This window comes from Anolis sagrei, chromosome 4 (assembly GCF_037176765.1).
Source record: "Anolis sagrei isolate rAnoSag1 chromosome 4, rAnoSag1.mat, whole genome shotgun sequence".
Classification (NCBI taxonomy): Eukaryota; Metazoa; Chordata; class Lepidosauria; order Squamata; family Dactyloidae; genus Anolis; species Anolis sagrei.
The window spans coordinates 244,800,965-244,815,054 of NC_090024.1; the positions used below are offsets into that span (position 1 = coordinate 244,800,965).

General features: G+C 45.3%; 1 protein-coding gene across 1 annotated transcript in view; it reads left to right on the forward strand.

Moving 5' to 3' along the window:
* Window positions 1-4,495: 4,495 nt before the first annotated feature.
* LOC132772957 (bactericidal permeability-increasing protein-like) overlaps window positions 4,496-14,090 on the forward strand; it is a 32,884-nt gene continuing 23,289 nt past the window's right edge. Inside the window, exons 1-3 of the mRNA XM_060771807.2 lie at window positions 4,496-4,699; window positions 10,121-10,235; window positions 10,611-10,739. Coding sequence (XP_060627790.2) covers window positions 4,573-4,699; window positions 10,121-10,235; window positions 10,611-10,739 — 371 coding nt within the window. The 5' untranslated portion in view covers window positions 4,496-4,572. The remainder of the gene's footprint in view (window positions 4,700-10,120; window positions 10,236-10,610; window positions 10,740-14,090) is intronic.

Here is a 14,090-nt window from a genome sequence, read left to right on the forward strand (position 1 = left end):
GAAGGGTTAGAAGGCAGGATCATCAAGTTTGCAGATGACACCAAATTGGGAGGGAGAGCCAAGACTCCAGAGGACAGGAGCAGGATTCAAAACAATCTTGACAGATTAGAGAGATGAATGGCCAAAACTAACAAAATGAAGTTCAACTGTGACAAATGGAAGATACTCCACTTTGGCAGGAAAAACTAAATGCAAAGAGACAGAATGGGCGATGCCTGGATTGAGAGCAGTACGTGTGAAAAAGATCTTGGAGTCCGCGTGGACAACAAGTTAAACATGAGCCAACAATGTGATGTGGCGGCAAAAAAGCCAATGGGATTTTGGCCTGCATCAAGAGGAGCCTAGTGTCTAGATCTAGGGAAGTCATGCTCCCCATGCTCTATTCTGCCTTGGTTAGACCACACCTGGAATATTGTGTCCAATTCTGGGCACCACAATTGAAGAGAGATGTTGACAAGCTGGAATGTGTCCAGAGGAGGGCGACTAAAATGATCAAGGGTCTGGAGAACAAGCCCAATGAGGAGCGGCTTAAGGAGCTGGGCATGTTTAGCCTGAAGAAGAGAAGGCTGAGAGGAGATATGATAGCCATGCATAAATACGTGAGAGGAAGCCACAGGGAGGAGGGAGCAAGCTTGTTTTCTGCTTCCCTGGAGACTAGGACGCAATGGGACAATGGCTTCAAACTACAAGAGAGGAGATTCCACCTGAACATGAGGAAGAACTTCCTGACTGTGAGAGCCGTTCAGCAGTGGAACTCTCTGCCCCGGAGTGTGGTGGAGGCTCCTTCTTTGGAAGCTTTTAAACAGAGGTTGGATGGCCATCTGTCAGGGGTGATTTGAATGCAATATTCCTGCTTCTTGGCAGAATGGGGTTGGACTGGATGATGGCCCAGGAGGTCTCTTCCAACTCTTTGATTCTATCATTCTATGATTCTATGCAGGCAAAACAAAAGAAAGGAGGAAATGCTGCTAGACCACACTGGCCATACAGCCCAGAAACCACACAACACCTCATTTCTTCTTTCTCTTTCAGTTTAGAAACTGGCTCTTTGGCAGAGCAAAACAGAAGTAAAACTGGCACTTGGAAGGCAACACAGATTGGCTCTGATTCAAAGCTTGGAGACTGGGTGAATTTACACTGAAATGAATGCAGTTTGATGTCAACTGTCATGGCTGAAGCTATGGAATCCTTGGAATTTGTAGCTTTACAAGGTCCTTGCTATACAGTGACAGACAGGCATTCTAGGTTTTAAGAAGGCCGATTTTGGGAAACTTGGGCAAAATTGAATATGATCTCATGGTCAGGAACGATTCCTAATGCCACGACCCAACTCTACTAGTATCCAAATTTGGGTGCATCTGGTATTTGTGCCCAATTTGGTCCAGTGAATGAAAATACATCCTGCATAGCATAACAGTAGCAAGATTACAGTTATGAAAAAGCAACAAAAATAATGTTATGGTTGGGGGTCAACACAACATAGAATCGTAGAGTTGGAAGAGACCTCATGGGCCATCCAGTCCAATCCCATTCTGCCAAGAAGCAGGAATATTGCATTCAAAGCACCCCTGACAGATGGCCATCCAGCCTCTGTTCAAAAGCTTCCAAAGAAGGAGCCTCCACCACACTCCAGGGCAGAGAGTTCCACTGCTGAACAGCTCTCACTGTCAGGAACTGTCAGGAACTCACATAAGGAACTGTATTAAGGGGTCATGGCATTAGGAAGGTTGAGAACTACTGGTCTACGGCAGTGGTTCTCAACCTTCCTAATACCGTGACCCCTTAATACAGTCCCTCATGTTGTGTTGACCCCCAACCATAGCATTGTTTTTGTTGCTACTTCATAACAGTAATTTTCCTACTGTTATAAATCATAATGTAAATATCGGATATGCAAGATGTATTTTCATTCACTGGACCAAACTGAGCACAAATACCCAATACACCCACATGTAAATGCTAGTGGGGTTGGGGGAGGATTGATTTTGTAATTTGGGAGTTGCAGTTGCTGGGATTTATAGTTCACCTATAATCAAAGAGCATTCCGAACTCCACCAGCAATGGATTTGAACCTAATTTGCCACACAGAACCATGGCCAACAGAAAACACTGGAAGGTTTTGGTAAATATTGACCTTGAGTTTGGGAGTTGTAGTTCACCTATATCCAGAGAGCACTGTGGACTCATGCAATGGTTGATCTGGACCAAACTTGGCACAAATACTCAATGTGCGCAAATGTGAACACTGGTGGAGCCTGGGGAAAAAAGAATTTGACTTTTGGGAGTTGTAGTTGCTGGGATTTATAGTTCATTACAATCAAAAAAGATTCTGAACTCCACCAACGATAGAATTGGCTCAAACTTCCCACATGGAATCCCCATGACAATCAGTGTGCTGTCGCATGCTGGGCCTGTGCATAAGACTGTAGACAGGACATAAATTCTGTGTGCCCAATGGGACGCCGGGGCTGCCTCAGATTAAAGGCCCTTGGATTTCCTTAAAACAGAGTCTTTAGATTGCTTAAAGTTTCAACAAAGTTCTTTATTAATGAAAACAAACAGGTATTTTAAGGCTTTCTTAACAGTCTATTGGCTCTCTCTCAATCTTGTCCACAGGGAACAGGCACTATCTTCATAACTGTAACTAATGGGGAAATCCTTAACTTCTAATCTGAGCAGTCTGCCTTTGCCTCTGTTGGCGTGGAGCCCCTGCACCCGGTACCAACTGCTTCTGGCTTCCGCGAGTGACCCTTAACAAGCAGAGCTTTGTAGATTTCCAGGGGAAAAAAGGAAGGAATCCAGGTTTCGGTGATGGCTGGCTGAAGTGCTGTGGGACCGGATTCCCTCAGCAGAAGAGCTGTAAGACTGTATATCTCCCGGCCAAGCCGTAGCCTTTTCTCCCCTGCCAAGCTGTAGAAGATGAAGCTTTCTACAAGAGCTCTTGGTATTATGTCCTGCATGAAAGGCTTCTCTGTGTGGACTGAACTCAAAATGGCTCCTATTCCCTCCAAAACCCAAAAAGGGGGCGGGACCAGGGAACCTAACTCTAATTGACAGGTGGCTTGCCCTATGATTGCAGCCAAAAGAAGCCACCTATCTGCAGAATCCCTGAAACCTAGGACTGCAAACAAACATTCAATGCAAAGCAAACAAAATTGGAGCTCCTGGTACAGCTGTACCTGCACAATCAGAAAATACTGTGTTTTCTGATGTTCTTTGGCGACCCCTCTGAAACCCCTTTGCGACCCCCTTAGGGGTCCCGACCCCCAGGTTGAGAAACACTGGTCTATGGTGTTATTGTTGTTACATACCAGAAGTGTGTGTCTGCCATAGAGATTTACTGTGCAATGACTCTCTCAAGATTGAGAGTTGGGTGCAGGGGCGGCTCGTCCATTACGCGAAGTAAGCAGTCGCAGAACACTTGAGGAGTACCCCCTCAGCTCACAACAGCCCTAGCAGTCCGGGGGAAGCCTTGGCTTTCTTGCCTCGCTGCCAAGCGATCCTCTTGCCAAAGGGGTCGGGCCCTTGAACCTCGCCTAACCCCTCTCGTTCCTGCTCCACCTGGCCACCGGGTGCGCGAGCAGAGCCGGCACTCAATCGTTCTCAGCGTTTGATCTCTTCCCCATGACCAGCTCCCTTTCCCGATCCCCCAGCACTCCACCCGCCTCCTCTCCTCTCCCCAATCTGCGGGTGGGCCAAGGGGCGGAGCCACCGTGCCTGGCCTGCTTCAGGTTTGGAGGTGTGTCTGAAGACCCCAGCGTGCGCACCAAAAGTCACCTCTTCTCCTGACTTTTTCTTCAGCCATTGGGACCAAGAGAGAGAGAGAGAGAGAGAGAGAGAGAAAGCCCCTCCAGCTGGAGGTATCTCCCACCTCCGCTCCCTCCTTTGTTTTTGCGCCTACCTTCAGGAAAGGTGGGCATCTCCACCTCTGTCTGTCTGTCTGTCTCTCTCTCTCTCTCTCTCTCTCTTGGTCCCAATGGCTGAGGAGAAAGTCAGGAGAAGAGGTGACTTTTGGTGCACACGGCAGGGTCTTCAGGCACACCTCCGGACCCAAAGCGGGCCAGGCAAGGGAGCAAGTGCGGCAAGTGTAGTTACTGGGATGTATAGTTCACCTACAATCAAAGAGCATTCTGAACTCCACCAATGATGGAATTGAACCAAATATGGCACATAGAACTCCCACGACAAACAGAAAATATATATCAATGATTGGTTGGGGGGGGGGGGGGACGCCAAAATACTGTTTGCTTATTGTTGAAAATTACCTAGGGCCGCTTCTGGTTGGGTGTGCTGCTCAGAGCAATAAAATCCATGTTGTGAGTCACAGAACACACTACCTGAAGCGCCAGAGCCAGGCAGAGCATGAGCAGAGAGAAACTACTAGAGCAGTCCAGTTTAAGACAATGACACACACAAAACAATTCTTATAATTGCGCCACTTGGGGAAAACCCTCTTACGGAAATGCACACCCCTTTGTGCTTCCTTTTTCAGCTCATTCTCACTTCCTTTCCCCACGAGCTGAAAGGCAACGGTTTGTTTCTTCTGCAGAAGGCTATTTTAGGGCTCCCAGGATGTCTATGGCCGGGGTGTCCCTGGCATCGCTCCTCTTCTCCTTTTGCTTTTTGGCCCTCCGATCCCGAGTCCTGGGTTCGAATCCTGGCTTCGTGGGCAGGATCACCAACAAAGGCCTGGATTATGGTAAGGCACCCTGTTTTGTTTTGCTACCATCCCAAACTGCATTATATGGCAGGTCCAGCCAAAGTGGTGTCAAACTGCATTGATTCTAGAGTGTAGATCAGGCAAGGGTGAACTTCAGCAAACTTTGAAGTCCAAAACACCTGGAAGGCCGAAGTTTGCTCATGCCTGGTGTAGTTGCACCCATCTTCTGCATTGATTGAGCTCTCAAACTAGTGTTTCTCAACCTTCCTAATGCCATGACCAATTAATACAGTTCCTTTTGTTGTGGGGACCCCCAACCATAAATTATTTTCATTGCTACTTCATATCTGTAATTTTGCTCCTGTTCTGAATCGTAATGTAAACATCTGATATGCAGGATGTATTTTCGTTCACTGGACCAAGTTTGGCACAAATACCCAGTACGCCCAAATTTGAATACTAGTGGGGTTGATTTTGTCATTTGGGAGTTGCTGGGATTTATAGTTCCCCTACAATCAAAGAGCATTGGGAACACCACCAACAATGGAATTGAACCAAATTTGGCACACAGGACACCCACGACCAACAGAAAATACTGGAAGGGTTTAGTGGGCATTGACTTTGAGTTTTGGAGTTGTAATTCACCTACAAGGGCAAGATGTATGGATGGCATCCTTGAAGTGACTGGACTGACCTTGAAGGAGCTGGGGGTGGTGACGGCCGACAGGGAGCTCTGGCGTGGACTGGTCCATGAGGTCACGAAGAGTTGGAGATGACTGAACGAATGAACAACAAGAACAACAAGTTTACCTACATCCAGAGAGCACTATGGACTCAAACAATGATGGATTTGGACCAAACTTGGCACGAATACTCGATATGCCCAAATGTGAACACTGGTGGAGTTTGGGGAAAATACACCTTGACATTTGGGAGTTGTAGTTGTTGGGATTTATAGTTCACCTACAATCCAAGAGCATTCTGAACTCCACCAATGATGGAATTGAACCAAACTAGGCACACAGAACTCACATGACCAAAATAAAATACTGGAAGGGTTTGGTGGAATTGACCTTGAGTTTTGAAGTTGTAGTTCACCTACATCCAAAGACCACTATGGACTCAAACAATGATGGATTTGAACCAAACTTGGCACACATACTCAATATGCCCAAATGTGAACACTGGTGGAGTTTGGGGAAAATAGACGTTGACATTTGGGAGTTGCAGTTGCTGGGATTTATAGTTCCCCTACAATCATAGAGCATTCTGAACTCCATCAACAATGAAATTGAGCCAAGCTTGGCACACAGAACGGCCATGACCAACAGAAAATACTGGAAGGGTTTAGTGGGCATTGACCTTGAGTTTTGGAGTTGTAGTTCACCTACATCCAGAGAGCACTGTGGACTCAAACAATGATGGATCTGGACCAAAACTTGGCATGAATACACAGTCTGCCCAGATGTCAACACTGGTGGAGTTGGGGGTAAATAAACCATGACATTTGGGGATTGTAGTTGTTGGGATTTATAGTTCCCCTACAATCAAAGAGCATTGGGAACACCACCAACGATAGAATTGAACCAAACTTGGCACACAGAACTCCCACAACCAACAGAAAATACTGGAAGAGTTTGGTGGGCATTGACCTTGAGTTTTGGAGTTGTAGTTCACCTACATCCAGAGAGCACTATGGACTCAAACAATGATGGATTTGGACCAAACTTGGCACAAATACTTGACATGCCCAAATGTGAACACTGGTGAAGTTTGGGGAAAATACACCTTGACATTCGGGAGTTGCAGTTGCTGGGATTTATAATTAACCTACAATTAAACTCCATCAACAATGAAATTGAGCCAAGCTTGGCACACAGAACGGCCATGACCAACAGAAAATACTGGAAGGGTTTGGTGGGCATTGACCTTGAGTTTTGGAGTTGTAGTTCACCTACATCCAGAGAGCAGATGGAGGACTTTTGGTGGGAGGATTTGCTGTCTGTTTCCAAAATAGAAGGACAGGTGGAGAGATCTTCAGCCTTCTCTGTCAAAGAGGTTTCTAACACCATCAGAAATATATGTTTTGTGATGGTCTTTGGCAACCCCTCTGAATCCCCCTTGCGACCCTTCCAGGGGTCCCGACCCCCAGGTTGAGAAACACTAGTGTCAGTCCCACAGGCCAGTACAAAGAGGGAAATAGGTCTGGATTATGAAGAACTTTTCTGGTTGCCCTCTCTTTGCTCCATCTCTGTATCTCCTCCATCGCTCTCCTGAAGATGAGAATTCATTGCTAATTCCTGACATGTCTGCATCCTTGTGAACAGGAAGGGCATGGTCTTATCAGGGACCTCGCATGTCTAATCCCGCACTTTGGCTTCACGTTTCTCCCAGAGAATCTTTATCTCCGCTTGAGGTCCATGTAAAATTGTTATGACATTTGCCAGAGTTTCACATTTGCTACAACATTTGGGAGCTGTAGATGCTGAGATTTATAGTTAACCTAGAATCAAAGAGCACTCTGAACGCAGTCCACAATGGATCTTTGCATACTATCTACACAGCCAACATTGAATATTGGTGAGGTTGGGGATGGGACTGTTTTTGAATTCTAGGAGTTGTAGTTCACCAACACTAAAAAGGAAGAGAAGGAGATGAAGGGCTAGAAGGCAGGATCATCAAGTTTGCAGACGACACCAAATTGGGAGGGAGAGCCAATGCTCCAGAGGACAGGAGCAGGATTCAAAACGATCTTGACAGATTAGAGAGATGATGGGCCAAAACTAACAAAATGAAGTTCAACAGGGACAAATGCAAGATACTCCACTTTGGCAGGAAAAACGAAATGCAAAGATACAAAATGGGGGACAATGATGCCTGGCTCGAGAGCAGTACGTGTGAAAAAGATCTTGGAGTCCTCGTGGACAACAAGTTAAACATGGGCCAACAATGTGATGTGGCGGCAAAAAAAGCCAATGGGATTTTGGCCTGCATCAAGAGGAGCATAGTGTCTAGATCTAGGGAAGTAATGCTACCCCTCTATTCTGCTTTGGTTAGACCACACCTGGAATATTGTGTCCAATTCTGGGCACCACAATTCAAGAGAGATATTGACAAGCTGGAAAGTGTCCAGAGGAGGGCGACTAAAATGATCAAGGGTCTGCAGAACAAGCCCTATGAGGAGCGGCTTAAGGAGCTGGGCATGTTTAGCCTGAAGAAGAGAAGGCTGAGAGGAGAAAGCCATGTAGAAATATGTGAGAGGAAGCCACAGGGAGGAGGAGGGAGCAAGCTTGTTTTCTGCTTCCCTGGAGACTAGGACGTGAAACAATGGCTTCAAACTACAAGAAAGGAGATTCCATCTGAACATGAGGAAGAACTTCCTGACTGTGAGAGCCGTTCAGCAGAGGAACTCTCTGCCCCGGAGTGTGGTGGAGGCTCCTTCTTTGGAAGCTTTTAAACAGAGGCTGGATGGCCATCTGTCGGGGGTGATTTGAATGCAATATTCCTGCTTCTTGGCAGAATGGGGTTGGACTGGATGGCCCAGGAGAAATCTTTCAACTCTAGGATTCTATGATTCTAGAGGCGGAAAGATCTTTAGCTTTCTCTGCCAAAGGAATTCCTAAGACCATCAGAAATATGTATTTTCTGATGGTCTTTGCCGACCCTCTGAAACCCCCTTTGTGACCCTCCCAGGAGTTCCAACCCCCAGGTTGGGAAACACTGCCTTAAACAATTCTGCATGACATGTTCCCATCGTTATTTTAGATTATTATTATTATTATTATTATTATTATTATTATTATATTAGAAACACAACAAGATGAGCCCACAGTAAACAAGATCACTCTGCTGGCTGTTGTATTGGATCATATATTGGACACTTCCCAAGTGTCTAGGACTGTGTGATGTATTGGCGCACAATGCGTGCAGATCCCGGTAAGGTGGCCTTTTGCAGCTGGCAGATGGTAATCTTGTCAGCGCCGAATGTGTTTAAGTGCAGGCCAAGGTCTTGAGGCACTGCACCCAGTGTGCTGATCACCAATGGGACCACCTTTACTGGTTTGTGCCAGAGTCTATGCAGTTCAGTCTTGTTGTTGTTGTTGTTGTTGTTCTTTATTATTATTATTATTATTATTATTATTATTATTATTTTACTGACACAAAAACACAGGATGTCACAGCAAATGATATCTATATGCTGGATTTCTTCTTCTTCTTCTTATTATTATTATTAAGTTCTTGTGGGTTTTTTCAGGCTATAGGGCCGTGTTCTAGAGGCATTTCTCCTGACGTTTCGCCTGCATCTATGGTTAGCATCCTCGGAGGTAGTGAGGTGTGAGGATGCTTGCCATAGATGCAGGCGAAACGTCAGGAGAAATGCCTCTAGAACATGGCCCTATATAGCCCGAAAAAACCCACAAGAACCTAGTGATTCCAGCCATGAAAGCCTTCGACAATTATTATTATTATTATTACTATTATTATGTTTATTTATATCCTATTTTTCTCTCCATACGGAGACTCAAAGCAAGTCACAACGAAAAGCATTTCATTAAAAATATAGATAGATTGAAACCATATTAAACAACATTAATATTAAAACAATCTAGGTTTAAACCGTAAAAGCACATTAAATCACATTACAAAATCACAGCAACACTTGATGGCCTGAAACACCTTCACCTTTAATTTTTAATCAGAAATAATAATAATAATAAAAGACCGTAGGAAGAATAGCTGTTGCTCTTTCCTCTATGACGAAGAGCCGCAAGGACTTCCTCCTTCCTTTTGGTCACCCAGCATTTTCTGATCTTCTTTCTTTATGGCGTCGTAAAACACCTCCCCCCGCTATTTAGCAGTACCTAATTTCTCTAATCACAGCTAAAAGCTGTTTTCGAATTGCTTAGGTAAACAATGAGCTAGGCTGACATTTGGCAGCTCACGCCAACCCAGGGCTTTGAACTTGCAACCTTTTGATTGATAGATCTTATAATTGCTGACGATTTACCAGCTGTGCTAAACCTCTAGGCCTGTCTAAAACAAATCTAAAACAAACAAATTAACCTAAGATTCACCAACATCATATATATTAAACACACAGCTACGGAAACTATTCTACTAACCTCATCCTCATTGTGTGTTGATTTTTACCCCTTGGTATCCTGCACTCTTTAGGTCAAACTATAGTATCACACTTCTACTCTTAGTAACATTCCTCTGTTTTCATATATTCAATAGCTAACGTTTGCCCACAACATCGCTGTGAAAATCCTTCTTGAAGTTGGTCACAAATTTCTCCTTGATGGGCACGGTCAATGTGTCCCACTCAGCTCATATGCAGATCTTCATTGGCTGTTCTTCTTGCATTGGGATAATGGGTTCCTTCCATGGCTTTGCTTCCCTCTTGAAGGCAACGTCCTTCTTCTGACCTTCTTCAGGGCTCTTCTTGCTCCATTTCAGCTCGCCAAGAAGGGGTTGCCGTCCTCCAGCAGGAACTGGCCACGATAAAGCTGCCCGATTTCTCCGGCTCCTTCCACGTCAAAGTTCTTGGAAACGTAGACTACAGTTTCTATAGGTGAGAAACACTATATGACAATATATGTCCTGGGTTGTTGTAGGGAAGGGGATGGGAAGGAAAGGAAAGGAAAGGAGAGGAGAGGAGAGGAAGGAAAGGAAAGGAGAAGAAGGAAAGGAAGGGAAGGTGTATGAGGGAAAGCAAGGGATGAGGGGAAGAAAAGGACAAGGTAACAGTGTGATGGAATGGGAATAAGAAAAGAAAAATCCCCATAGATAATGCCATGTGTGTATACACTAGTTTTAGAATAAGGATCACCCACTTGAATTGCAACTCTAAACCTTGTCCCATAAATTGTTAGAGCTCCAGCGTCTCATGTGATCCATCTCAGCATGACAGATCTTTCCTCACCTCTCCTTCTTTTGCTTCCCCCAGTTTGAATATACGCAGTTTCCAGCTTCCAAATTCGGCCATAACCCCAATCCCCGGTGAGGGCCTGAAGGTCTCCATCAGCAACACTTTTGCAGAATTGACAGGAGACTGGAAGGTGAAGAAGAGGTGGCTGTGAGTACAACTTTGCTCCTTGTTTTATGGAAACTGCCCAAAAAACATGGGTCTCAATGGTTCATTCATGGATTGATTGCTATGCTGTACCAGCCCTATGCTGTTGAAGACATGCTGGGAGAAGTCATTGTTAGGTATGGGGTCCCAATCCATCATTACTGTGCTGGTACGGCTGTACCAGGAGCTCCAGCTTCATTTTCTTTCTATTTAATGTTTGCATGCATTCCAAGGTTTCAGGGGTTTTGCAAAAAGGTGACTTCCCTTGGTTTGCAGTTATAGGGCTAGCCACCTGTCTATCATTGTTGTGTTTGGTTCTGCCCCTTTCCCCAGGGATCTGGAGAGGAGAGGGAGCCATTTTTAGTTCAGTCTTACAGAAGGAAACTAAGCTATAGGATGTGGACCAGCTTCACCTGCAGAAAAGCTTCATTTCTTAAGAATTTCCGGGGGGAAAGTCCCAAAGCTTTAGCTGGGAGCTTACAGACTCTCAGCCTTACAACATCCAGGAAAAAACAGCTTTACAGCCCCAAAGAACTCCAGCTGGAGAATCTGCAAGCCTTTACTGGTAGGTCCAATCGGTGCTCAAGACGCAGTTTGGATCCGGTAGTAGAATCCACATCAGTAGGGATTAGATTACAGTCAGCCTGGAAAAGGTTAGAAAAGGGTTTTCCTCTAAAGTAAAGGAACAGTTATGAAGACAGTTGCCTGTCCCTTGTGGACAAGATTAAGGAAGCCACCAGTTAATTCAAAGCCTTGAAGCATTTGTTTGACCTATTGAATATTTGAGAAATATCTGTTGGATTTGTTCAATAATAAAAGACTTTGTTACGTCATTAAAGACTCTAAAGACTATCTCTACAGGGAAATCCTTAAAGGCCTCTTTCGAGGCGCCCCTGGCTTCCCGCTGGGCACAAGGTGCACGTCCTATTTCAAAAGTCAATTATTTATTTATTTACTTTGCATGTATACCGCAGTTTCTCAGCCCCTAGGCGACTCAACGCGGTTCACAACAAGAGCAAAAAGTCAATCCTAACAACATACAATATTTAAAAAACCATTAACAGCATAATATACAAAGTAATGACACATCAATAAACAACACATTAACGTCTCGTAAATCGTGATCCAATTCGTCATCCGTAATTCCGTTTACCTATATTCATCGTATTCATTGCACTGTTTATCCGAACGCTTGTTCAAATAGCCAGGTTTTTAGTTTTCTTCGAAACACCATTAACGAGGGGGCTGATCTAATGTCCATGGGAAGGGCGCTCCACAGCCGAGGGGCCACCACAGAGAAGGCCCTGTCCCTCGTCCCCGCCAACCGTGCCTGTGATGCAGGCGGGATCAAGAGCAGGTCCTCCCCAGAAAATCTTAGAGTCCTGGTGGGTTCATAGGCAGAGATACGTTCGGATAGGTAGCTTGGCCCAGAACCGTTTAGGGCTTTAAAGGCCAACGCCAGCACTTTGAATTGAGCCTGGTAGCAAATCGGCAGCCAGTGGAGCTAATTATTACAGGCCCAGCACGTGATAGAACAGGTACGCAAATGACATGGGACTCTTTCCCCGCAATCCAAGGGAAACGATTTGGTTCTAATCCGTAATCCATTGGATGAAGCCAAAGAAATTGTAACTGAATCCAGACATGGAAGAGGCTCAGCATTGAAACTGGAAATCCTGGTTTCTGCAGAGTTACATTGGAGGACCTAGGGATGCTGAGAAAGGTGACATTTCCTAGGTGCTCCAGTGCAATTCTGTGGTAGGCTCCCATTGGAAATAGCTCATTCAGCAGGATTTACTATAACCTGTGACTTTGTGCAAGCACCTCCTGTGGATGTTGGGGTTGCACTATACTCTTACCTCTCAAATTTATCTATGGCCTCTTTTACACTGCCTAATAATAATAATAATAATAATAATAATAATCATCATCATCATCATCATTATCATCATCATTATTTCTACCCCGCAACCATCTCCCTGATGGAGACTTGGAGTGGCTTACATGGGGCCAAACCCGAACAATAATAGTAATAATAAAATAAAAATTAAATAAAAATTCCAATAGACACAATCACAATAGAGATGACAATGGGCGGGCCACATATTCCGAATAAAAAAACAATTAACAGACCACGATGACATAAAATAGGAACAGGAAGTTTAAATGGAACTCATAAAACACACAGAGTTGTGGGGCAGAACATCCTATTTGGAGGGCACGAACTCCATTAGCCAAAAACGTTGAGGGGGTGTAAAATATCATGCTGAGCACCTACTCGCCAAAGGCGCAGCGGAAAAGCCATGTTTTAAGGTTCTTTTTAAAAGTTTCCAGTGAAGGGGCTTTCCTGATCTCCCCAGGTAAAGAGTTCCAAAGTCGAGGGGTCACAGAAGAGAAGGCTCTCTAACTTGTGCCCACAAGACGAGCTTGTGAGATTGGTAGGGGCGAAAGGAGGACCTCCCCTGAGGAACAAAGTTGGTACGTGGAGCGAGATACGGTCACGAAGGTAGGGGGGTCCCAAACCATTTAGGGCTTTATAGGTGATCACCTGTTCCTTGAATTGGGAGCGGAAAATAAACAGCAGCCAGTGGAGCTCCTTAAACAAGGGGGTTGAGCGCTCCCTGTAGGTTGCCCCAGTTATTAATCTGGCTGCCGAACGTTGGACAAGTTGTAGTTTCCGGGCTGTCTTCAAGGGTAGCCCCATGTAGAGAGCATTACAGTAATCCAGTCTAGAGGTTACTCAGGCATGGACCACCATGGTCAAGTCAGACTTCACTGGTCGCAGTTGGCACACAAGTTTTAATTGCGTGAAGGCCCTCCCGGCCACTGCTGACGCCTGCGCATCAAGCGTCAGCGCTGAATCCAGGAAGACCCCCAAACTGTGGACCTGTGACTTCAGGGGGAGTGCAACCCCGTCCAGCACAGATTGCCACCCTATACCCCGGTTCAGACGAGCGACTGACCTGGAGGACCTCTGTCTTGTCAGGATTGATCCTCAGCTTGTTCGTCTTCATCCAGGTCGTCACAGCAGCCAGGCAGATGATCAACATTATCTGCTTTGAACTGGATTGTATGAGTCTACACTGCCATATAATCCAGTCCAAAAAAGATAATCTGGATTTTATATGGCAGTGTAGAAGGAGCCTGTTTTTGTTGCTCTGAGAGGGAGACCATGGCTGGATTACTGTATTTATATGGATCTTTGCCAGTGGTTCTCATCCTGTGGGTCCCCAGATGTTTTTGGCCTTCAACTCCCAGAAATGCTAACAGCTGGTAAACTGGCTGGGATTTCTGGGAGTTGTAGGCCAAAACACCTGTGGACCTATAGGTTGAGAACCACCTGTCTGTGCCATA